Below are 24,392 nucleotides of genomic sequence, written 5' to 3'. Positions count from 1 at the left end.
ATGTGTATTACAATAGACATTATCTTGAACTTCAATAAATACCAAATCAGTAACATCTTTTTTACCATATTGAATCAACACACTGTCTACTAGATTTTAACTTCTAAATAATTCCGTAATTAATTCCATAATTCTAACATTGCCCAAATTCAGGTATTCAGTCTGAACACTAAGTTGTTGATTTAGAAGATTCACAGATTAGAAGCTACAGCAATGTGGGGATAGGTGAAATAAAGACATAAGGTCAATATGAGGTAACTACGTCTGCAGAAAAAGCATAGAAGGTAGGAGAAAAAGTATAGAAAGAAGAAGAAACCAAAAATAAACATCACATATTTAAATCTAAAATCTATTTTACAAGATGAAAAGAAGAAAGATGACAGAGTGACGTCACCAAGATGGGACACAGGTCATTCCTAACTTTGCTCCCTCTTACAAGAACTAACATCTAATCATGGACAGGGCACCACTGAGAGAATCCTAGCACACGGAGGGGAGGCGGAGGCACCCCTGTCCCACAGAGACAAAGACAGACCGCACTGGAAGGGAAGAGAAGTGGTTACACGCTGACCAGTGCAGCGCCACCCAGAGTCTCCCCGGAGCCTCCAGTTCCTCCAGTGGGAAGAAAGAACGCAACGGGGACAACCAGCATCCCCCAGCATTGTGGGTCACTTTGTGGGAGCCCCTACTTAGATCTTGTCTCAAGGGGATTGCAGGGGGAGTCTATGGGGCTCAACCACCGGGAATCTGTGACAGAAAGAGAGAAGAAATTCTCCTGTCTTCTAATGTATTGTTCCTATCAGTAGTCTCTTCCTAGGAGAGGGGAGTTATACCTGTGTTTAAATTAGAGTTTTGTTTAAAGGGGTACATAGGATCAACTTAGAAACCTAGCTACGTGTGTATTAGTATTTTAAGAAAATACATTCCAAGTTCCTATCAATTTGCCAAATAAATTTATTTTAAAGATATAATTTAGAAGGGAAAGGCAACAGCTGAAGAGAGAAAACTAGAAAAGCAAAAGAGGACACTCTTGTAATTAACTATATGTAATCCATTTGAACTTAATTCAGCATTAACAATAGTGTAACAGATTCTACAACGTCTACTAAAAAAAAAAAAAAAGACTCCTCCATAGAAAAGGATGGAAACCACAGATTTTCTAGATAAATATACCAATGACATATCACCCAAACTTTACCTTACCTGAGAAAATCCTCCCAAAATAATTCTGTTAGAAGGAATGCCATTCTTCATCTCTTGCTCTATCAAAGCTTTTACTAAAAACAACATAAAATTAAATCACCAACACTTTAAAAGTTAAGCCTGATACCATTTTAAACAGGAGACATTAATTACAGAAAAGCACAAGGTATGTTAAAGGTGAATAATACGTGAAAAACTTGAAGCACTCTATTAAAATATAAAAGGAGGATGTATTTTCATTATAAAACTCATATTTGGCAGGTGTTGCTTAAATAGTTCAATTATTTCCTTTTTTTTTTTCTTTTTTTTTAAGATTTTATTCTTAAGTAATCTCTACACCCAATGTGGGGCTTGAACTCAACCCTGAGATCAAGAGTCGCATACTCCGCTCTTTCAACTGAGTCAGTGAGACACCCCTGTCCAATTATTTATGTCATTTGTAAACAAAAGTTCTTTCTCTTACCAATCAATGGATATTCTTTTACCTGCGTCAATTCTGCCCATATACATTCTATATTTCTCTCTCTTCAATGAATCATAGGAATTTGTACCTCAAGTTGCCATTTTAAATCCTAAGAAATGTAGCTTACATGGTTTGTGATTTACAGTGTTTATGAAGTTCATTCTAGGGGTACCTGGGTGGCTCAGTCAGTTAAGCATCTGACTTCAGCTCAGGTCATGATCTCGTGGTGCATGAGTTTGAGCCCCACATCAGGCGGTCTGCTGTCGGCATGGAGCTTGCTTCAGATCCTCTGTCCCCCTCTCTCTCTGCCCCTCCCCTGCTCGCACTCTCTCTCAAAAATAAACATTTTTGGGGCGCCTGGGTGGCTCGGTCGGTTAAGCGTCCGACTTGGGCTCAGGTCACGATCTCACTGTCCGTGAGTTCCAGCCCCGCGTCGGGCTCTGTGCTGACTGCTCAGAACCTGGAGCCTGTTTCAGATTCTGTGTCTCCCTCTCTCTCTGACCCTCCCCCGTTCATGCTCTGTCTCTCCCTGTCTCAAAAATAAATAAAACGTTTAAAAAAAAAAAGTTTTTAATAAATAAATAAATAAATAAATAAATAAATAAACAAACAAAACGTTCATTCTACTAGGGGCACCTGGGTGGTTCAGTCAGTTAAGTGTCCACCTTCTGATTTCGGCTCAGGTCACGATCTCACGGTTCTCAGGTTTGAGCCCCGTGTTGGGCTCCGTGCTCTCAGCGGAGCCTGCTGGGGATTCTCTCTCTTTGCCCCTTCCCTGCTCGCTCTCTCTCTCAAAAGAAATAAACATTAAAAAAAAAAAGTTCATTTCTATTATTTTAAAACTCTAATTTTTCTTATAGCCACTAAATGATGTACAAAAAAAATCAAAGGGTTCTTCTGTTTTGCAGAACACTTTGACACAAATCATTAACTATAAAACTGCTGACTCCTCAAATTTTTCTTTATAATCAGTGCTATGTGGTTTTTTTTTTTTTTAGTGTTTATTTTTGAGAGGTAGAAAGAGCACAAGCAGGAGAGGGGCAGAGAGAGGGAGGCACAGAATCCGAAGCAGGCTCCAGGCTCTGAGCCGCCAGCACAGAGCCCGACACGGGGCCTGAACTCACGAACCGCGAGATCATGACCTGAGCTGAAGTCAGATGCTTAACCCACTGAGCCACCCAGGCGCCCCTGTCCTTTCATTTTTTACATATGTGCAAGAGTTTAATTTTTTTACAACAATGTGACATTTTATTTATTTTTTTAAGTTTATGTATTCATTTTGGGAGACGGAGTGCGAGCAGGGGAGGGCAGAGAGAGAGGGAAAGAGAGAATCCTAGGCAGGCTCCACACTGTCAGCACAGAGCCTGACATAGTGCCTGAACTCACGAAACATGAGATTATGACCTGAGCCAAGATCAAGAGTCGGGTGCTCAACTTCCTGAGCCACCCAGGTGCCCCAAGAGTTTCATTTTTTAAGATCAGAATTTCCAATGTCATACTTCCTTTCTATCAAAAAATAAAAATCTTTTTCTAAAACACTGCAAAAAACAAACGCCCGAATGAAAAATTATTTTCTTTTTTATATAAAGTTTAGTTCTTAGACTGAGCATGAAAAGCAAGCAACACCCTGACTATGGCATGGAAGAATGGGCTAGAAAATAGGAACAGGGGGTTAAGAAATAAAAGAAGTGCTGGGAAACCTGAGGGATTTATTTACAGTGGCATGGAGGAAGCAGAAGTGGCAGAAAAGGCCCAGTTGGGAGGAGAGAAGGCTTGTGGGGGCCTGGCAACTGGTAGCTGCTTGCCCACCGGCAAGCAGTGCTGGGACCACTTCCCCTGAATTTCGCAAAGCTTTACTCCTCAAGGTCACCCCAACTGCTAAGTCGTACAAGAATTACCTGTCTTTTTAAACAGCTAAGTGTTCAATCAGCGGCATCTATTATTATTACCACACGAAAACTAATCACTAACATAATTTGCATCACACGTGATTATATCGTTACATCCATCCTTAATTCAAGTCTCCTTAATGAAGAGAACTGGCCACAACGATTAAGTTGCCATTTTCTCTATTAGCTGATGTAAATAAAAGCAAAAGTATGTATCCAGCAGATACTAAGTTTGATAAAGACCATTCTTCCCTATTCACCTCACCTTTGTTGCCTACAGTTAAGGGAGTCTATTTGGCAAACAACTTAGAGTGTGATCAGAAAGAAAGGAAACAGCATCACCTACTAAGTTCAGATAATTGTACACCGGATTTCATCAGTATCAATAAAACTACTGAAGCCACTAAAATAAGAATTCTTTTGTCTTCGTAAAATGTTTCTGTACTTACCATTTTCTGCTGCCTGTTTAATTCCAGGTTCATCCTCCTGTGATTCTGGTGAAAGCCCAGTAATATCGAACCTGGAAAACAAGGCAAAATCTTAAACGAGCTATTTGATTCTAAGAATATGTATTTATGGTAAGTACATTTCACTAAACTCATGGTAGTCTGGATTAAAAGGGCAAACCATGAACATGAAACTCAAATTAAAATGTCTACAGAGGCCAAAATAGAACTTAAATGTGTGAATCTGACATTCTACACGTTCCTTTCACCAACTAGATACAGATTCTAATGTTAAAAAATCACGCTGCCACATAATTCTAGAGTAAGAACATCTAAGAAAATACCTAATCCAGTCCTACACCCAAGCAGGAACTGCGATGCACACTCCCCTAAAAAGTCTGCAATGAGTTCCAGCCACTCCCTTCCCCTTCTGCTGCACCATAGGTCAGTCCAATGGGACAGAGCTACTTTACGCCATCACTCTCTCACGCACTACCTCATAGCTATTAAGCAGAGGGATTATACTGATCTCTAGCCACATGCTTCAAAACGTTTTCATCGTACATTGTAGGTACCTCAAACCAGAGCCCCAAAGGAAGCTTTCCTCTTCTCTGTCAGGCCCTTTCCATTTCCCTCCCGGGTTATATCCTCTCATTGTGGTCTCTAGCTACGTTCGCTAGAAATTGTGGTTCTGGATGGGAGTTTTGCCAGAGAAGGAAGATGAAAGAACCAGAGGGCAAAATAGGCAGGAACCTGTGAAAACTGCCAAGAAATCCAGGGTAGACAGAAAGGAAGTGAAGGGGTGGGTAAGAAATGGGTGGCAACAAGTAGAGAGGACAAGAGGACAATAGACTGGAAGTAGCTTAGAGGATCGAAGAACTGACTCTACTTCCTGACTATAAAACATACAGGGAATGTGAAAATATCTTGAGAGTGCGGAAGAGGAAATGGTCTCCTTAAAAACCTGTCAACTCTCCAGAAAAGCGAGAAGTTGGAAGGGTGTAAGGTTGTGGCTTAATCACAGTTATGCCACATGGGGTCACTCAAACCAACAAAGGTTTATCAGGCAGTAGGAGGCATTTTCTACACTATTTCTATCTACCTATTCTCTCCCATTCCTCTACCTCTTGGCACAGCTCCTCAAGTCTACCCCTGAATCTAAATTACAAAACTTAAATAGTTAAAGGTTAAACGTAAAGTTAATTATGTAACTCTGCAACTTAGAAATAGCTAATTAAAAACTGCTATATGCAAAAGCACTTCTAATAAAAAACAAAAAAACTAAGTGTAAATAAAAAGGTCTTATTGAATAATTCTTACTTACCAGGAAGGCATAGCCATGTTCATATTCAATGTTACAGGCCTAACTGGTCTACATAGGAAAGAAAAAAACCGCAAAGTGAGAGTAATGTCACAAGGCATAAAACCTGATACATTCCATCACTGAAGGATAGAGAATTACTTCAGGCTTCCACAAAATTGCATGCTACAATTTCAACACTGAGCTGTGTCACCGCATCCACATTGCATCATTTTCTCTACACATCCTCCAGATGTGTTCCGAAGACAGAGTAGCAGGTGTTCAGGACCACGCTTGGCAAACAAAAACATTTTCCTTTCTCATCACTCTTATTTAATACTTTCAAGCCAGACATTTTCTTACAAAAATGTGTAACCAAGACAGTTGGAAATGCATAAAATATAAGACTCTGGCTAAGTCTAAGGAAACGAGCAATTTACCACACAGATATGGTACATCAATTCCCATATGCTCAGATTATATTTTTGCTTATTTTCTAAGTTTCAGCTATGTAGTTGCTTAAGAGACCTCTAAATAAATATGGGAAATAGACGTTTTGTCAAAGTGTCCACTACACTCAGTTCAAGTCTTTGATGAACAATCTGTTGGATAACCTGAATGTAGCTAGATAAACAAGGAAAGAAAAATAAATACACTATAACTACATCTCATCACTATCCTCCTGATTCATAAAACAAGTCTACCTTAGTTAGAGGTTACAGAATCTTATCACAATTTCTTTGAGAACATGAATTTCCCTAGGTTGGGAAATGGCCTTAAATCAAATTCAATCTTGGGGCCAATCACAACACATGAGAACATTCTAATTAATCAAGAATTGTCTCTGGGGCGCCTGGGTGGCTCAGTCGGTTAAGCGTCTGACTTCGGCTCAGGTCATGATCTCACGGTTCGTGAGTTCGAGCCCCGCATCGGGCTCTGTGCTGACAGCTCAGAGCCTGGAGCCTGTTTCGGATTCTGTGTCTCCCTCTCTCTCTGACCCTCCCCCGTTCATGCTCTGTCTCTCTCTGTCTCAAAAATAAATAAACGCTAAAAAAAAAAAAAAAAGAAAAGAAAAAAAAGAATTGTCTCTTACATGAGTCAGAATAGAGGACACAGTAACCCTGGCCAGAGTATTTGGTAGTCTACAGAGGTAAGATGAACCACCTATTTAAGGATAAAAAGGGGACAGAATGTATTCTTACCTACTCAGATATGTTTCCTCCTTCCATTTCTTCTTTCACATTTATCAGCTCTACTGCTACCACCACTTCTGAGGATGAACTAACCTACTAGCATGAACTCGAATCACAGTTGTCTTCTCCATGGCTACTGTTTCTCGGCAACATTCTGACCTAAAACGTTGCCAATCTCAGCAATTTTCTGGTTCCTGAAAACTTTATAGTTTCTTTTTGACATCCACAAACATTTCCAGAATTTAAAACCAAACCTATGAGACTTCAAAACCTGTGGTTTTTTTCCCCACGGTGTATCACGATGCCTTTAGCTGATAAACTTTAGGAGTGCTTCCAACATAGTAAAGACAAACTTGACAAGTAAATAAATCCCCTTGTGGATATCCTTAGATCTCAGAGGTTTGTATATCTAAAGGAATTTTTCTGGTTCTCAGTTCAACTGACCTTCAAGAGAACATTATTTTAAATTTCCCAACATAACAGGAAAAAAATTCTATGTAGCCAAGTCACCAGTTTAGTTTTAAAGAATTTACTAATCTTTTTTTTTTTTTTAATTGTCTTTTTTCTTTTAACGTTTATTTATTTTTGAGACAGAGAGAGACAATGAACAGGGGAGGGGCAGAGAGAGAGGGAGACACAGAATCTGAAACAGGCTCCAGGCTCTGAGCTGTCAGCACAGAGCCCGACGCGGGGCTCGAACTCACGGACTGTGAGATCATGACCTGAGCTGAAGTCGGACGCTTAACCGACCAAGCCACCCAGGCGCCCCCTAATCTTTACTTTTAAACCAAATATTTAAAAGGACAAAAACAAATTACATTTAAATGCTTTTCTAGAAAAGTAAAGCTATCACAGTGACTCCTCTCCGGATTCTGACTCACAAATGTAAAGATTAAAATACTTACGCATGCGGGCAGATATATTTGATATGTGAACTTCCGATACCCGCGAAGGCTTCTGCCCATCCATGCCTGGTAGGGAAATTATGTGAATAATGCCATTAGATACTGTTTTAAATCCCAATAAATTAGTAACGGAATAGTACTTTAAAAAACTTGCAAGGATAAACGTAGCTCTTTATAATACCATAAAAGTATGGGCCGTCAATGCTATTAAAACGCCACAACAACCCAAAGGCTACTAAGCTTTGTCTACAAATAAAGATGAGCTCTCCTGATTTCTGAAGAGCAGTGTGTTTTCTTTCACAGATTTCCACAGGGCTTTACTATTTACAAAATACAGGTATATTTATCTCTCTATAACCTCACAACAAAGTAGACAAGACAGATAATATAAATCATATTTTATATGATGGAAGAAACCTCAGAAGTAAATCAGTTGTCTAATATCTCTACATGCTTCTACTCTAATGAAAATAACTTTAATTAACATTCTTTCCTTGTGTGTATTATACGTGTTCAAAATGGAATACGAGAAAAACTAAAAAAAATAAAACAGTAAATCACAATCCTTCTAGCTGCAAATAAGCAGTTAATCTTTTGGTGCACTTCCTTCGGATTTTTTTCACGCATAACACCTAAGCAACAGATACAGATTTTACAAAAATGGGATCATACTATACATACATACATACAGTACCTACTTGTTTACACTTGACATCGTAACTGATACTTCCTACATGTTACTTCTATTAAAGCACAAAGGAAAAGTAACCTAAGGGGCGCCTATTGGGCTCATTTGGTAGAGCATGGACTCTTGATCCCTAGGACATGAGTTCAAGCCCCATGCTGGGCACAGAGCTTATTTAAAAAAAAAAAGAAATTAAAAAAATTTTTTAAAAAGTAACTTAGGACATTTTTTGTGTGAAATAGTCCAGATATAAATGTTTTTTTTTTTTTTTTTTTTAATTTTTTTTTCAACGTTTTTTATTTATTTTTGGGACAGAGAGAGACAGAGCATGAACGGGGGAGGGGCAGAGAGAGAGGGAGACACAGAATCGGAAACAGGCTCCAGGCTCCGAGCCATCAGCCCAGAGCCTGACGCGGGGCTCGAACTCACGGACCGCGAGATCGTGACCTGGCTGAAGTCGGACGCTTAACCGACTGCGCCACCCAGGCGCCCCCAGATATAAATGTTAAATGCAGGGCACGTGGTTGGCTTAGGTGGTAGAGGATGCGACTCTTGTGTCAAGAGTTCAAGCCCCATGTTGGGTAAGGAGGCTACTTAAAATTAAAAAAACAATTTAAAATTAAATAAACAAATGCAAAAATGTTGAATGCTTTTGTATTAACTATTCTTCTATTTTAATACACCTCTCCCAAAAGTGTTAAAGGCATATAGAAAAATCAGTAACAACTGTAGTAATTTTTACACTTATATAACAACACTAAGTCAGGCACTATTCTAGAGTTGTAGGAGTGCTTGCATGTGTAAATGTGTGTTTAATTTTTTTCAAATCTTTATTTACTTTTGAGAGAGAGAGTGTGAGCAGGGGAGGAACAGAGAGAAAGGGAGACACAGAATCCAAAGCAGGCTCTAGGCTCTGAGCTGTCAGCACAGAGCCTGATGTGGGGCTTGAACCCACAAACTGCGCGATCATGACCTGAGCCGAAGTTGGACACTTAACTGACTGAGCCACCCAGGCGCCCCTAAATGTGTGTTTATATGTGAGCTCATGTGTGTGTGTACGTATATGAGACTTCACTCTGAAAACTACAAAAATGTTGAAAGAAATTAAAGATCTATGTAAATGGACATCTCATGTTCATGGACCAGAAAACTTAATATGCTTTAGGTGACAGTACACACAAACTGATCTACAGAGTCAATGCAATCTCTATCAGAATCATTGCTGGCTTTGCAGAAATTGACAAGCCAATTCCAAAATTCATTTGGACATGCAAGAGACCCAGAAGAGCCAAAACAATCTTAAAATGAGTAAGGTTGGGGGCACCGGGATGGCTCATTCGGTTAAGTATCTGACTTCATCTCAGGTCATATCTCACGGTTCATGGGTTCACACCCTGCATCAGCCTCTGTGCTGACAGCTCAGAGCCTGGAGCCTGCTTCGAATTCTGTGTCTCCCTCTCTCTCTGCTCCTCCCCGACTCGTGCTCTGTCTCTGTCTCTCTCTCAAAAATAAATAAACATTAAAAAAAAATTTAATGAGTGAGGTTGGAGGCCTCACACTTCTCAATTTCAAAAGACTTAAACCTAAGAGATAAAACTATAAAACTCCCAGAAGAAAATACATGGAAATCTTGTAACCTTAGATTGGGTAATGATTTCTTAGATACCAAAAGCACAAGCAACAACAAAATTTTCAAAAAAAATCATCAAAATTAAAAACCATTATGCTTCAAAGAACATTACAAAGAAAGTGAAAAGACAACCTAAGAATGGGAGAAATATTTGCAAAACATACATTCAGTAAGGGTCTAGGATCCATAATATATAAAGAACTCTTAAAAACCCACAAACAGAAAGACAACCTAAACGTAAACAGGTAAAGGACCTGAAAAGACATTTTTCCAAAGATATACAAATGGCCAACATGGATAGGAAAAGATGCTCAGCATTATTAGTCATTAGGTACATGCAAATAAAATCACAATACCACTTCACACCCTCTAGGATGGCTATAATCAAAAGACAAGGGGTGCCTTGCTAGCCCAGTCGGCAGGGCATGCAAACTCTGATCTCAAGGTTGTATTAAGTTTTGAGTCCCATGTTGGATGTACTTAAAAAAAAAAAAAAGACAGAAACAAGTGTTAATGAGGACGGGGAGAAATCAGAATTTTCATGTACTGCTGGTAACATGAAGTTACCATATGAACGAGCAATTCTACTCAAAGAAATATGATCAACAAGAAAAAGGAATGAAGTACTAACATATGCTACAACATGGATGAACCTTATAAACATTAGGTTAAGTAAAGGAAGCCGTTACAAAAGACCATGTTATATGATTCCATTTATACGAAATGTCCAGAATAGGTGAATCTATAGGTATAGAAAATGGTGGTTACCTAGGGCTGAGAATATAGGGGGGCAGGTTTCAGGGTGATAACGAGTATAGGGTTTCTTTTTGGAATAAAAATGGCTGCACAGTTTTGTGAATATATTAAAGGGTGAACTGCAGAATTCATCAAGTGGGTGAATTGTGCAGTATATCTCAAACTGTTGCCAAAAGAAATACATGACGCGAGCCCAGTCATGAGAAAACATTAAAACTAAGTTGAGGGTCATTAGGCTATGAAAGGCTATGAAAATGAACCTGGACCACTTTCTTACACCATACACAAAAATAAACTCAAAATGGATGAAAGGCCTCAGTGTAAGACAGGAAGCCATCAAAATCCTCAAGGAGAAAGCAGGCAAAAACCTCTTTGATCTTGGTCGCAGCAACTTCTTACTAAACACATCTCCAGAGGCAAAGGAAACAAAAGCAAAAATGAACTATTGGGACCTCATCAAAATAAAAAGCTTCTGCACAGCGAAGGAAACAATCGGCAAAACTAAAAGGCAACCGACGGGAGAAGATATTTGCAAATGGCATATCAGATAAAGAGTTAGTATCCAAAATCCATAAAGAACTTGTCAAACTCAACACCCAAAAAACAAATAATCAAGTGAAGAAATAGGCAAAAGACATGAACAGACACTTCTCCAAAGAAGACATCCAGATGGCCAACCGACACATGAAAAAATGCTCAACATCACACATCATTAGGGAAATACAAATCGAAACCACAATCAGACACCACCTCACACCTGTCAGAATGGCTCACATTAACAACTCAGGCAACAACAGATGTTGGCAAAGATGCGGAGAAAGAGGATCTCTTTTGCATTGTTGGTGGCAATGCAAGCTAGTGCAGCCACTCTGGAAACCAGTATGGAGGTTCCTCAAACAACTAAAAATACAACTACCCCATGACCCAGCAATTGCACTACTAGGTATTTATCCAAGGGATACAGGTGTGCTGTTTCGAAGGGGCACATACACCCCCATGTTTATAGCAGCACTATCAACAACAGCCGAAGTATGGAAAGAGCCCAAATGTCCACTGATGAATGAATGGATAAAGAAGATGTGGTATATATGCACAACGGAGTATTACTCGGCAATCAAAAAGAATGAAATCTTGCCATTTGCAACTACGTGGATGGAACTGGAGGGTATTATGCTAAGTGAAATTAGTCAGAGAAAGACAAAGATCATATGGCTTCACTCATATGAGGACTTTAAGACACAGATGAACACAAGGGAAAGGAAGCAAAAATAATATAAAAACAGGGAGGGGGGAAACATAAGAGATTCGTAAACATGGAGAACAAACAGAGGGTTTCTGGAGAGGTTGTGGGAGGAGAGATGGGCTAAATGGGTAAGGAGCATTAAGGAATCTACCCCTGAAATCACTGTTGCACTATATGCTAACTAACTGGGAGGTAAATTAAAAAAATTAAAAATATATATATACACATCTATATATAAAGGAAATGAGAGATAGACTAATAAACTGTTTCATAACAGACATGATAGCTAAAAGTAACACAAATTACTGGAAAGGATCTTAGACCAGGAAGGAAACACATAGTTGGGAAAGTTGGCAAAACCTGAATGGATTAGGGGATGCCTGGATGGCTCAGTTGGTTGTGCATCGGACTTGGGCTCAGGTCATGATCTCACGGTTCATGAGCTTAAGCCCTGCATCAGGCTCTCTGCTGACAGCTAAGAGCCTGGAGCCTGCTTCAGATTCTCTCTCTCTGTCTCTCCCCGCCCCCCTGGGATTCTCTCTCTCTCTCTGTCCCTCAGTTGGGCCATGTATCTCTCTCTCCCTCAAAAAAAAAAAAAAACAAAAAAAAAAACAAACTTCTGATTACTAGATAATGAGCATATACATATGGAGACAGAGAAAGAGCTTGAATGCATGCACAGTTGCACAATGTAGTAAAAGACTAACAATGGGGGAAGCTTGGCAACAAAGATAGGGAATGATTAGCACAAGTGACCAAAGACAGAAAAAGATAAACTAGAATTCATCAGGATTAAAACTGTTGTGCTTTAACGTACACCATCAAGAAAGTGAAAAGATAACCCTTAGATTGGGGGATAATATTTGAAAATCACATATATGAGGTTTCCAGTATCTAAAATATATTTTTATTTTTATTTTTTAAGTTTATTTATTATTTTTAGTAATCTCTACACTCAATGTGCGGCTGGAACTCACGACCCTGAGATCAAGAATCACATGGTCTTCCAACTAAGCCAGCCAGGCTCTCCTAGAATATATTTTTATTTTTTAATTATTATTATTTTCAGTTTTGAGAGAGAGAGAGAGAGAGAGAGAGAGAGAGTGTACAAGTGAGTGTGGGGAAGGGGCAGAGAGAAAGGGGGAAAGAGGATTCCAAGCAGGCTCTGAGCTGACAGCAGTGAGCCCAATGGAGGGCTTGAACTCACAAACTGCAAGATTATGCCTGAGCCGAAGTTGGACACTTAACTGACTGAGCTGCACAGGAGACGCTAGCATATATTTTTAAAGTCTTAAAAATCAACAAGAAAAAAGACAACTTGGTTTTAAAAATGGGCAAAGGGCTTGCACGGATATTTCCCTAATGAAGACATATAAATGGCCAAATAAACACATGAAAAGATGATCAACTTCATCAGTCACTAGGAAATGCAATTAAAAACCCAAACACTTCACACTCGATAGGATGGCTATAATCCAAAAGAAAGAGAATAACAAATACTGGTGAGAATGTGGAAAAATCAGAACCTTCTTACACTGTTAGAACAGGAAAATGGTACAGCCACTATGGACAACAAACGGTCTGGGAGCTCCTCAAAGGGTTAAACAGTTACCACTGACTCAGCAACTGTTCAAGTGAACGGAAAACCTATATTCATGTAAAATCTTGCACATGGATGTTCTGAGTAGCACTAATCATAACAGCCAAGAGGACGAACAATTCAAATGTTCATCAAGTGATAAATTTAAAAACTATGGTATATTCATAAGATCAATACATGGCTATCACTCCATGGAATATTATTTGAGAATAAAAGGAATAAAGTACTGATACATGTCACAACATGAATGAACCTGAAAAACATGCTATGTGAAAGAATGCATACCAAAAAGGTCAAATATTATCCAATTCCATTTATATGAGATATCCAGAAGAGGTAAATCCATAGGAACCACAAGGAGATTAGTGGTTGCCAGGGAAGGGAATAAAGAATATCTGCTAACAGGTGTGCCATTTCTTTGGGGGATGTTGAAAATATCCTGCAATTAACACCTTAGTGATGGTTCCACAACTTTGTAAATATACTAAAAACTATGGAATTGTACACTTTAAAAGAGTTGCTTTTATGATATGGAAATCATATTTCAATAAATAACATTAACAACTGAAGAAGTTTTTAAAAAGGGGCAGGGCAGAACTGAACTGTGGCCCACTGTTTGCCAACCACTCTTCTACACAAGAAATACTAAGAACTCTTATGAGAAAAAGAACAGAAATCTTGAGTTCTAGTCCCAACTCTGCCTCTATGTAGAAGTGTGGATACAGACAGCTCAGACTAGTGGCTTTCAAAGTGTTCTCTCCAGATCAGTAATAATATCTGGGAACTTGTCAGAAATGCAAATTGCCGGGCCCCATCCCAGACCCAGTGAATCAGAAACTCTGGTGGTGGGGACCACATTGAGCCTTCCAGGTGATTTTTATGCATATTAAAGTATGAGAATCAATGCTTTTCCAGTCCTTAGTTTTCCCATCCATAATCTCCCCATCGCTTATAAAAAATCTTCTTTGAATGTTTATTTTTATTATTTTTCTTTAAAAAAAAATTTTTTTTTAATTTACCGTTTATTTATTTTGAGAGAGAGAGAGAAAGAGAGAGTAACGAGAAGGGGAGGACTAGAGAGAGAGAAAGAGAGAGAGACAGAGAATCTGAAGCAGGCTCCAGGCCCTGAGCTGTTAGCACAGAGCCAGACACAGGGCTCAAACTCATGAGCTGTGAGATCATGACGTGAGCCGAAGTCAGATGCTCAACCGACTGAGCCACCCAGGTACCCCTAAAGATCTTTGACTGTAACTGAATTATACAAAAGTATGGCCAACTTGTTTCCAGTCCTTTTGTTAATTTTCAAAGTCAGTGGAAACCTCAAGATTCAAGAAGTTGACACAAAGCTTCAGTTAAATGAACAATCTACTGTTCAGAAACCTAGATCAATCAGAATATATTTCACTTATTTGAAACAGAAAAAGAAAACAAAACATGCACACACACATATACATACAAAGGTTTTCTGAGTCCAAAAAAAATTTCCAGGCATATCCCAAGAAATATCACAAATTCACACTATTTTATTTCTCAATTGTACTTTTAGAAAAGACTACAACAAAGTAACTAAAGTCTATTTCCGTTATGCTCACTACTCCACAGTAATATGGTGTGGAACTAAAAACAAAGATTCCAGGTTTGTACAAGAAGCACTACTTATTACCATCCCTGTCCCAGTAGCACATCACAGTTACAGAATCTCCCCTATCTGTCCTAATGAGTCTTACCAACTATCTGGCTAAGAGCAAAATGACCCAAGGTGGGTCAGATTCGTTTTTTTTTTTTTTTTTTATGTCTACTTATTTTTGAGAGATACAGCATGAGTGGGGGATGGGGAGAGAGTAAGGAGACACAGAATCCATAGCAGGCTCCAGGCTCTGAGCTGTCAGCACAGAGCCCGATGCGGGGCTTGAACCCACAAGATATGAGATCGTGACCTGAGCCGAAGTCAGACGCTCAACCAACTGAGCCACCCAAGCGCCCCAAGATTAGGTCAGATTTTTTTTTTTTTTTTTTTAGTTTTTTAAAATGTTTGTTTCTATTTGAGAGAGAGACAAAGACAGAGAGACAGAGCTCGAGCCAGGGAGGGGCAGAGAGAGAGAGGGAGTCGGAACCTGAAGCAGGCTCCAGGCTCCAAGCTGTTAGCACAGAGCCCAACGCACTGCTCGAACTCATGAGCCATGAGATCATGACCTGAACCAAAGTCAGACGCTTAACTGACCGAGCTACCAGGTGCCCCAAGACGGGGTCAGATTCTTACCTGAACACCAGAATTAGGGTTGATATAAAGTCAGAGCTGGGGTGGTCCATTTTGATCAGAAAAATGTGTCAGCTGAGGAAATTGTGCAAATACACGGAAAGAAGCAAAAGTGAGAGAGCACAAGGGGATGAAAAGCAGAGAGATGAAAGGCACTTTGGTGCCTGCAGCTGACTGAATAGCAGCCACCAAAATTCATGTTCACCTGGAACATCAGAGTGTGACCTTATTTGGAAATAGGCTCTTTGCAGATGTCATCTGTTAAGGATCAAGATGGGATTTATTAGGATTAGGGTGGGCCCTAAATCTAGCAACTGGTGTCCTTATTAGAAATGAGAAAAAAAAAAAAAATGAGGAAAGTACACAGATTAACAGCAAAATGGCCATGTGAGGAGGGAGGCAGAGACTGGAAGGAACCGTCACAAGCCAAGGAACCGTGACAACCTGGAAGAGGCACAGGGTTCCCCCCAACAGCTTTTGCAGGGAGCATTTGTAGTCCTTTTGACACCCTGACACTGGACTCCTAACTTCTTTAACTGTGAGAATAAATTGCTGTGGCTTTAAGCTATCTAGTTTGTAGTGTTTTACTATGGCAGCCCTAGGAAACTTAATATACTTGGTGACTAATTCCCATCATAGGTCTTGCGCCTTAATTCCTCATTCATTCATTCATCTACTCAACACTTAGTTCTTCTACTTATCCAGCAGCGTCCAGGCCCTGAGGATGCAGTATTAAGTTAAATAGAAAATACCTGTGTTCTCAGGTGACTTTTATGGTATGGTAAGCATTAAGTTAAATACAAAAAACCTGTGTTCTCAGGTGACTTTTATTTCAATGAAATTAAAAAAAATCTTTGCCTTCTTGGAGCTTATATGCTAATGAGCTATCTTGTATCCTTCCATAAATTTTGTATAAACTAGTTGAACAGTTTTCTAGTCCTTGTAACTAAATGATCCCCAAATCCCACTCTATAATTCTCTTAGTTCTTGATTACAGAAAGACCTGCAAATGAACGGTCACAAAATATACCCATGTTGCCAATTCAATATTATTTTTGATCTTACTTGATCCCTCAGTTAAGACTTAATCTACTTAAACATTTGTCTTTGAAACTTTATTTTTGTCTTTTTAATGTTTATTTATTTTTAGAGAGAGAGAGAGAGAGAGAGAGAGAGCGAGCACGTGCAAGCAGGGGAGGGGCAGAGAGAGAGAGGGAGAGAGAGAGAATCCCAAGTAGGCTCCGCACTACCAGTGCAGAGCCCGATGCAGGGTTTGATCTCCCGAATCATGAGATCCTGACCCGAGCCGAAATCGAGTCAGCTGCTTAATCGACTGAGCTTCTCAGGCGCCCCTGTCTTTTTTTTTTTTTTTTTTTTTTTGAAACCTTCTTTTCTAAGCTTTAAAATCTCCACAGCCTAGAAAATTCTCATGTAGATGGGTAATACAGACCAGTAACTCCTGGAACATACGGAGGGAAGTTTACATGAAGAGGGCCAAGTTTTCCACCTGGCCTTTTCTCCTTCCCTGCTCCCCTTAACTGGAACTGAGCTTTCAAGTGTCACATTCAGCTGTGTGGGGGCGAGGAGGGCGGTCAGGTGTGGAGGTGGTTCCCATGTATGAAGCAAAGCTGTGGGTGGGGGCACCTGGAGGGGTGATGAGGCAATGCCAAAATGCACTACTGGCCAAAATTGCAGAACAGAAGCCAGGTTTCTTATGGAGTTACAAATACGGAAAGAGGGAAGGCTAGCATAATCCCAGTGGTGCTGACTAGAACTGGAGGAAATCAGTATAAAGCCCCAAATTTTAATATATGTAAATTTCAAAACTGATATAGATGTGTGTCCACACACCTATGTTATGTAGCTACACTTCCAGTTTTGTCTACGGAAAGGATCTAGAAGTAACGATTCCTTCAACAAGCACATCCGGCACTCAGATCTAGGTTCCTAAATAATACTCTATGAAAAGGAACCAGAGCTCTTGAAAAAAATGGCTGAGTCCCAGGACTGAAGTAGGAAAAATATAAGATGATCCTGGAACAGATCTTGCTGTATCAGAAAGCAGGGAAGTGCTCAAGGAATGATGGAGACATGTCCCATAAGAGCAGCTTGAAGGGGCTCCCGCTAGCCAACTACAAGACGATTTGACCTCAAAAATACGATAGATTTAAGTTTGTAACCCTCAGAGTAAAACAGCAATCCAAGAGTCTGTCCTGATTTGACACTTTAAAATGAATAAATGAATACATAATAAGTAAGGGAGAAGGGAGAGTTGCCAATGAATAAATCTAGAATGAAGGATTTTTTGAAAAGATCATCATTTGGAACTTTCACAATAATAGGTATGGACAAGAATCATTAATGGACACTAAATCCATAGGGGAAAATTTGGCGAGAAACATGTTTTCATAATATCGAAGCATCTCCCTGTGGGGAAATAGGTTCTACTTACATAAATGGGTTAGAAAAAAGCTTAGAGTGGAAAGCCGCCACCATGGGGGAGAAAGCACCCGAGGATAGCTAGCAGGACATTATAATGGGATCAGCAGTAGCTTATTACATCACCTGCAGGAAACTACTGTCCATCTGACGCCAATATACTACTGTTCTTTGATTACAAACTCCACTTGCCCTCCAGACCCTTTACTTCTTCCACACAAGTTAATGATTACTGTCTGACTATTTTCTCCACGTTCACGTGTGTAAGATCTTGTTTTCTTCACATTCACCACGTGAGTAATATCTTATGCGCTCAATAAATCCGGAGACAAAACCCCTGTTCAGGGCTCTTGTCTCCTCCCGAACACTAGCCTTTCAATTCTGCATCTGCTCTCTTGCCGGACAAGAGAGAACTCCAGACTCATAGTCTGCTACATCTCCCCACAAAATATTCTTAAGTAAACACACTTATTAATTTTACTGTGGAGAAATGGAGCAAACACTATCTTAACCAGGTGAGAAAATGTAGCATCACCAGTGAACAAAAACCAACACAGTATGTGTCTGATACAATCCATAGAGAGGAACACAGCAACACCTGTGTTATTTTTGTCAAAAAAGGCTTAAGTCAGAAGGAGACATTACATAAACCCAAACTGAGGACAGTCCACAAAGTCATTGGCCCGTATTCTCAAAAAGTGTCAAGTCATGAAAGACAAGGAAAGACTGCTCTAGACTGAAGGAGACTAAAGGCACATGATAACGCAACATGGGATCCTGAATCGGATCCTGGGCCCGTAAGAGACATGATTGGGTCAAATCAAGAAAATGTGATGACAAAAGCAAGATATTTGATGATCAATGTTAACTTCCTGATTGATGGTTAACTGTGGTGATGTGGGAATGTTCCTGTACTTACAAGATACACACTGAAATTTTATAGAGTAATGAGGCAATACTTCTTCAGTATGTCCCGATTGTTCCAGAGATGTTAACAACTGGGTAATCTGAGAGGAAGAGCATCAGGAGCTCTAAATACTACTTCTGTTAAACATTTATGTAAATTTACAGTTGTTTTCAAAGAGCTAAAAATTTTAAAACACAGTAACAATGATGAAATGCCGTTCCCTAAATTTATAGTCCATACAAAAAAATGGGTAGGGGCAAATTAATAAACATAAAGAGTGACAGACTTAGAAAATCGTTATCATATTAACAACTGAGTCAAGCAAGAATCATCAATGGATGCTAAAAACACTGGGTGAAAGCTTAACGTACAATTTGCAAAGTCTCAAAGTATCTCCCTACAAGTTGCTTTTTAAACTACAAAGGGACAATAACTGCAGTAGAGAAACCCGGAAAATGCCATCTTGCTCAAGTGATCCAAGTAAACAACAAGGGGACAAATGCTATCATTTGCATGCTGACATGATGCAATGAACAGGATGTATCACCAGGTAAAGTGTGAATAACTCTTGTATTAGACAATGATATTAAGTGTTCAATTTCCCAAATGTGATGAACTGTTCTGGGGTAACGTGAAAGACTCTCCTTGTTCTTAGTAAATACATGCTAAAGGGTTTGGAAGTAAAGAATCAGGATAACTGCAATTTACCCTCAGGGGGTTCAGCAAACATAGTAACCTATTCAATAGACAGAGATTAGTGAATCTGGGTAAAAGGTATTGAGCAATCTCTATTCTTGCAACTCTTCCACAGATTTGAAAATACTTCAAAATGCAACATTTTTTAAATTGCTATCAAAAATAAGTACTTCTGGGTTTTTGGATTGCAACTAATTTTCATTCTCCTCTCATATTTACAGTTTGAATTTGTTTACAATACTAATATAACATTTTCATAATCCTAACAGCTACTCTTATTTTAGAAGGAAATCTGTGATCTCACACCATACAGTATAGTCTAAAACATATTTCTTTGAATACTAGTTTCACAGTTTATTATGCATGTTATTAGCAACATTTTACCATAGGTGTTTCTTTACAGCAGAACTTTTCAGAATTTTAAACATGCTAGTGCATATGCTATAAAATTTTTCAAGAGGACAATATGCCACTTCGTATTTCCTGGACAGTAAGACATAATCTAAATAAGAGACACCACTGAAAAAAACAGCTTTTTAAGGGGAAAAAAAAAATCACCACCACAATAAACACACGTGTAGTAAAATGAGCACCAATCTCAGAAACAAAAATGTGGGGGAAATTATATATTAGAATTGTCAAAATATAGAATTACATGGGTCTTCCAATCATATTTGGTCACCATTTTTTTCACGAGGAATCTAAAAGACACAGACCTGGAGACCTATGTTACCAGACAGTATACCTTGGCTGGTTCTACAAAAGTCTTAACCAAAAAGAAAAAAAAAAAAGGCAAAACCTGCCCAATTTTATAGCAACGAACAAAATCACTTAATCCCCATCGTCCGCCAATTTAGCCCATATTTTAAACATTAAATTGCCACTTGCCAGATTGATTGCTTCTGAATTTCACCATGTATTCATGGGACCAATTTAGAGTCAGCTTTCATCTCATGAAGTATTTTTAGAATTGGAGACCTTTAATTTTTTACATAAACTTAATTCTTGGTCAAGATGCCTGGATGCTCTTGGTAATTTTAATCTCACATTTCCTTCATCATTTTCAGTCTAACTTCAGCTCATGGATGGAATCTGGCTAAATTGGGGTCTACAGAGAATCTTCCTACACTGAAGCTTTTTCTTCTCTTGGACTGATTCTTTAGGCCTGGGTCTCCTTAAAGAGAGAGTTACAGGGTAGCAAGTTCCTCCTTGACTTGTCAGGGATTGGTTGTAAAAGAGCTGTGAGACTCTCTTCAGTTAAATAATACTTAAAAAAAAAAAAAAAGTCTGTCATTTTCACAAGACAACGTGATTGTCAAACGTGCAGAAAGAGTCCTGCAACCTGTTCCCCAGCTCCATACAAGGTATGTGTCATGCACCTCTACTTAGTAGACATAGAAGAATATTAGGAGTCACTTTTAACAATTCATCTAGCCCAACACCTCCTTCTTGGAAAGAACATTTAATGGTTTTTGGCTACTTTATCCAAAATTTATCTATCTTCAGTTTTCCTCCAGTTCTGTAATTTTGCCCGAGTTTCAAATTGGTAATCACTGGTTTATCGCTCCATACCCAATGCGGGGCTTGAACTCACCACTCTTGAGACCGAGAGAGAGCCACAGGCTCTACTGACTGAGCCAGACACGTGCCCCTGATAATCACTGCTTTACATTAAAAACAAAAACCTCTCAGGGCACCTCGCTGATGCAGTCGTCCGACTTCGGCTCAGGTCACGATCTCCCGGTTCATGAGCTCGAGCCCCGCGTCGGGCTCTGTGCTGACAGCTCAGAGCCTGGAGCCTGCTTCAGATTCTGTGTCTCCCTCTCTCTGCCTCTCCCCCGCTCGCACTCTCTCTCTCTGTCGCAAAAATAAAACAAAACGGTAAAAAAAAAAAAAAAAAAAAAACCTTTCCAAAACACACACCTCTCAAAACAGAAAAAGCCTAAGGGAAAGATAAATCATGTGACTAAAGTTAGCACAACAAAATTTGGCTCATCAGCCTCCAAATAAATCTTTGAGTGGTCTCCCCTGCACTTCAACTGATTTCTTCTTTTAAGGGACTATCTAAGCTCTCAATCAGAACACCGTAGACCTCACGTTGCTATTACGTGTCTTACCAAAACCAACTACTTCTCGGCCCGTCCTGCAATTTTAACTCCTGGAGAAAGGTCTCAATTGCACACTGTCTCTACAAACATTCCGCCTATCTCTTGCATCCAATACCCCCAGCAACTCGGGAGAAGAGTTTGCAACTTTAATATGTTCCGGAAACAGGAGACGAAACATGACAAATCTAAGATGATGAGAGAAAAATTCAAAAATGAAAAGGCTGTATCTTATTCCTGGGCCGTAAGAAGTAGGACTGACGGCAATCTTCTTTTCATACAATCCCCGAGGCCTTAAACAAACCTTTGATGGTGTAAGTAGGGTGGCATAACCCCATTTCATTACTCTTACTACCCGCGGTACCTACCCTGTATCTCCCAAGCCGTGAAGGAAAATCACCTAAAAGAGAAGAGGGAAAATTAATAAGCAATGCCTAAACAAACCCACAGAGAAGCGTTAGACACTGAGGCCTCGGTTACGGTGGATGATGCCGCAATTACAGAGCACTGCCTTCAGCAAGTTCATCAATCTCTACAGACCTCTTAAGTGACGAAAATCTTTAACTTGTCTCCCCGAGTTCCTAACATAATCAAGGTGGCGTTTTAGCACTTAAAAGAGGTCCCAAGTAGACATTCCTAGGTGCAAATGTCGACCCATGTTAAGAAAAAGACTTTGTCTCTTTCCAATCAAACCATGCAAGCTTCGCATAGGGGGCCGAATTTTTCCATCGCAAAAAGGAACTTCCGGGCGGGGATAAAAAGTTTGAGATCCTCCTACCCAAGTTTCCTAAAAAAAAAAAAAAAAAAAAAAAACAACCCAAAAACCAAAAACCAAAACAAAACCAAAAAACAGCACCTCTGGTTTTGGGAGACACGAAATCTTCAAACTTCTTTAATTTAGAACAAGAGTGCAAGGTAAGAAAATAAAGCATTCCCTCATCACAAATGAGACAGAAGCATGTTAGAAAGCCACCTCGTGTTAAGGCGCTTGTCCGCTAACGCCACTGTCCCCAAGCTGGGACGGGGGGGGGGGTGGGGGGGCGGCGGGGAGGGTTCCGGGGGTCCGGCGGGCCGCACTCGCTCCGCAATGCGGAGGACTCGGGTTCGGGGGCCGTTGAGCGGGAGGGAGGCGAATCCTCCGGGCCGGCCGCGACCCCGGCGCGCTCCGCACGCGCCCTCCGCCCGCGCCGAGCCGCTCTTCCCCACCCCCCCCCACCCCCACGAGGGGCAGGGCGGAGCGCGCCCACCCACCGGTCGCCCACCGGCCTGCGACGCCGACCCCGCGCGAGAGGCGGCAGCCGGCGGCGGGCCGAGCGGGCCCCTCCGAACCCTGGCCGCCGCCACTCACCGCAGCGGTGGCTTTCCGGGCGGCGGGCACGATGGCGGGAAGCGGGGCAGACATGTTATTGCCGCACATACACCGGCTCGACTGACGGCGCGCGTCGGCGGCGGAACGGAGAGCGGGCGCCCGGCCCCGGCCCAAGGGCGTGCGAGCGGCGAGTCCCGGCCCGCCCCTCCGGGCGCGCGCTCAGGCGCGTGCGCGCCAACGAGGCGCCCGGCCGCCCTGCGCCGGCTCCGCGCGCGCCCGCGCTGCGAGACGCCGGTCGGCCCGCCCCTCCCCCGCCGCCCGCTCGGCCGGCGTGTCACAATGCCCGGCTTCTCCGTGCGCCCGATTGGCTGCGACCGAAGCGGACCTTCTGGTGCCCCGCGGCCCGCGAGCGCTCGGTGCGGGTGGCCACGCGGCGCTCCTGCCCGTGGGGCGTCCCGGGCACCCCGGGGAAGGCTCGGAGGCCCAGGCCAGCCGCGTGGTCCCCGGAGCCCAGCTTTATCCTCCGCTCCTGGGGCCCCGTAATGAAAATAATTATCCCCGAAGCCAGTCGTCGTACCCAGTCGCGGATATTCCTTTGTCTCCCGAAGCCAGGGCTGTACTCAGTTCGTAAGAGTCAAGAAGGACTATGGGGCGCCTGGGTGGCGCAGTCGGTTAAGCGTCCGACTTCAGCCAGGTCACGATCTCGCGGTCCGTGAGTTCGAGCCCCGCGTCAGGCTCTGGGCTGATGGCTCGGAGCCTGGAGCCTGTTTCCGATTCTGTGTCTCCCTCTCTCTCTGCCCCTCCCCCGTTCATGCTCTGTCTCTCTCTGTCCCAAAAATAAATAAAAAAAACGTTGAAAAAAAAAAAAATTTAAAAGAGTCAAGAAGGACTGGACTGGGAGAGGCCGGTGGAGCCTGTGCCGTATTTCCATTCGGGGCTCTGCTAGTGTGCAGTTTGGGGGTGGGCTCCCCTCCTCCTTTAAACTTCACCTGAAAAGGAAAGCACTCGATTGTGGATCCACAATTTATGACTGACGAATATTAACACTGTACCGATTTAAGCACAAGATTGGATGGCCCCTTTTCTGCACGGTGGCTCAAATTACATCACTTTGTGTATCCGGGAGGCGACAAGAGGCAGAAACGCTTAAAACCAAAATGCCTTGACCTTCAGAAGTTAGCAATTCAGTGGAGAAACTTAAAGGATCTATACAATCTTTAGAGAGTAGCGCCTAAGGTAGGGAAGGAAGCTGGTGAACAAAAGGGTCTCAAAAATCCACTGCACTTGAATTCACATGGTAACCAGAATGCTGAAGGGTTGGGGATCTTACTGGTACTGTTTTTATGACTCGTATCTTGGATTGGAG

At 41.2% G+C, this 24,392-nt stretch overlaps 1 protein-coding gene across 3 annotated transcripts in view; it reads right to left on the bottom strand.

Annotated features, from left to right (window-relative positions):
* LYPLA1 (lysophospholipase 1) overlaps positions 1–23,283 on the bottom strand; it is a 29,456-nt gene extending 6,173 nt beyond the window's left edge. Inside the window, exons 1-6 of one of the 3 annotated variants that reach the window (XM_049633394.1) lie at positions 23,066–23,283; positions 22,086–22,117; positions 7,400–7,465; positions 5,326–5,373; positions 4,005–4,075; positions 1,204–1,277 (exon numbers count right to left, since the gene is read on the bottom strand). In XM_049633394.1, coding sequence (XP_049489351.1) covers positions 1,204–1,277; positions 4,005–4,075; positions 5,326–5,373; positions 7,400–7,465; positions 22,086–22,117; positions 23,066–23,134 — 360 coding nt within the window. In that variant the 5' untranslated portion in view covers positions 23,135–23,283. Of the gene's footprint in view, positions 1–1,203; positions 1,278–4,004; positions 4,076–5,325; positions 5,374–6,503; positions 6,992–7,399; positions 7,466–22,085; positions 22,118–22,573; positions 22,708–23,065 lie in introns of those variants that run through there. The other 2 variants (XM_049633396.1, XM_049633397.1) reach the window with 2 other exon arrangements.
* Between the last annotated feature and the right edge of the window lie 1,109 nt (positions 23,284–24,392).

The sequence above is a fragment of the Panthera uncia genome, chromosome F2 (assembly GCF_023721935.1).
Source record: "Panthera uncia isolate 11264 chromosome F2, Puncia_PCG_1.0, whole genome shotgun sequence".
NCBI classification, from domain to species: Eukaryota; Metazoa; Chordata; class Mammalia; order Carnivora; family Felidae; genus Panthera; species Panthera uncia.
The sequence above is the reverse complement of the archived record's forward strand: the minus strand, read 5'-3'. Positions and strand labels throughout refer to the sequence as shown.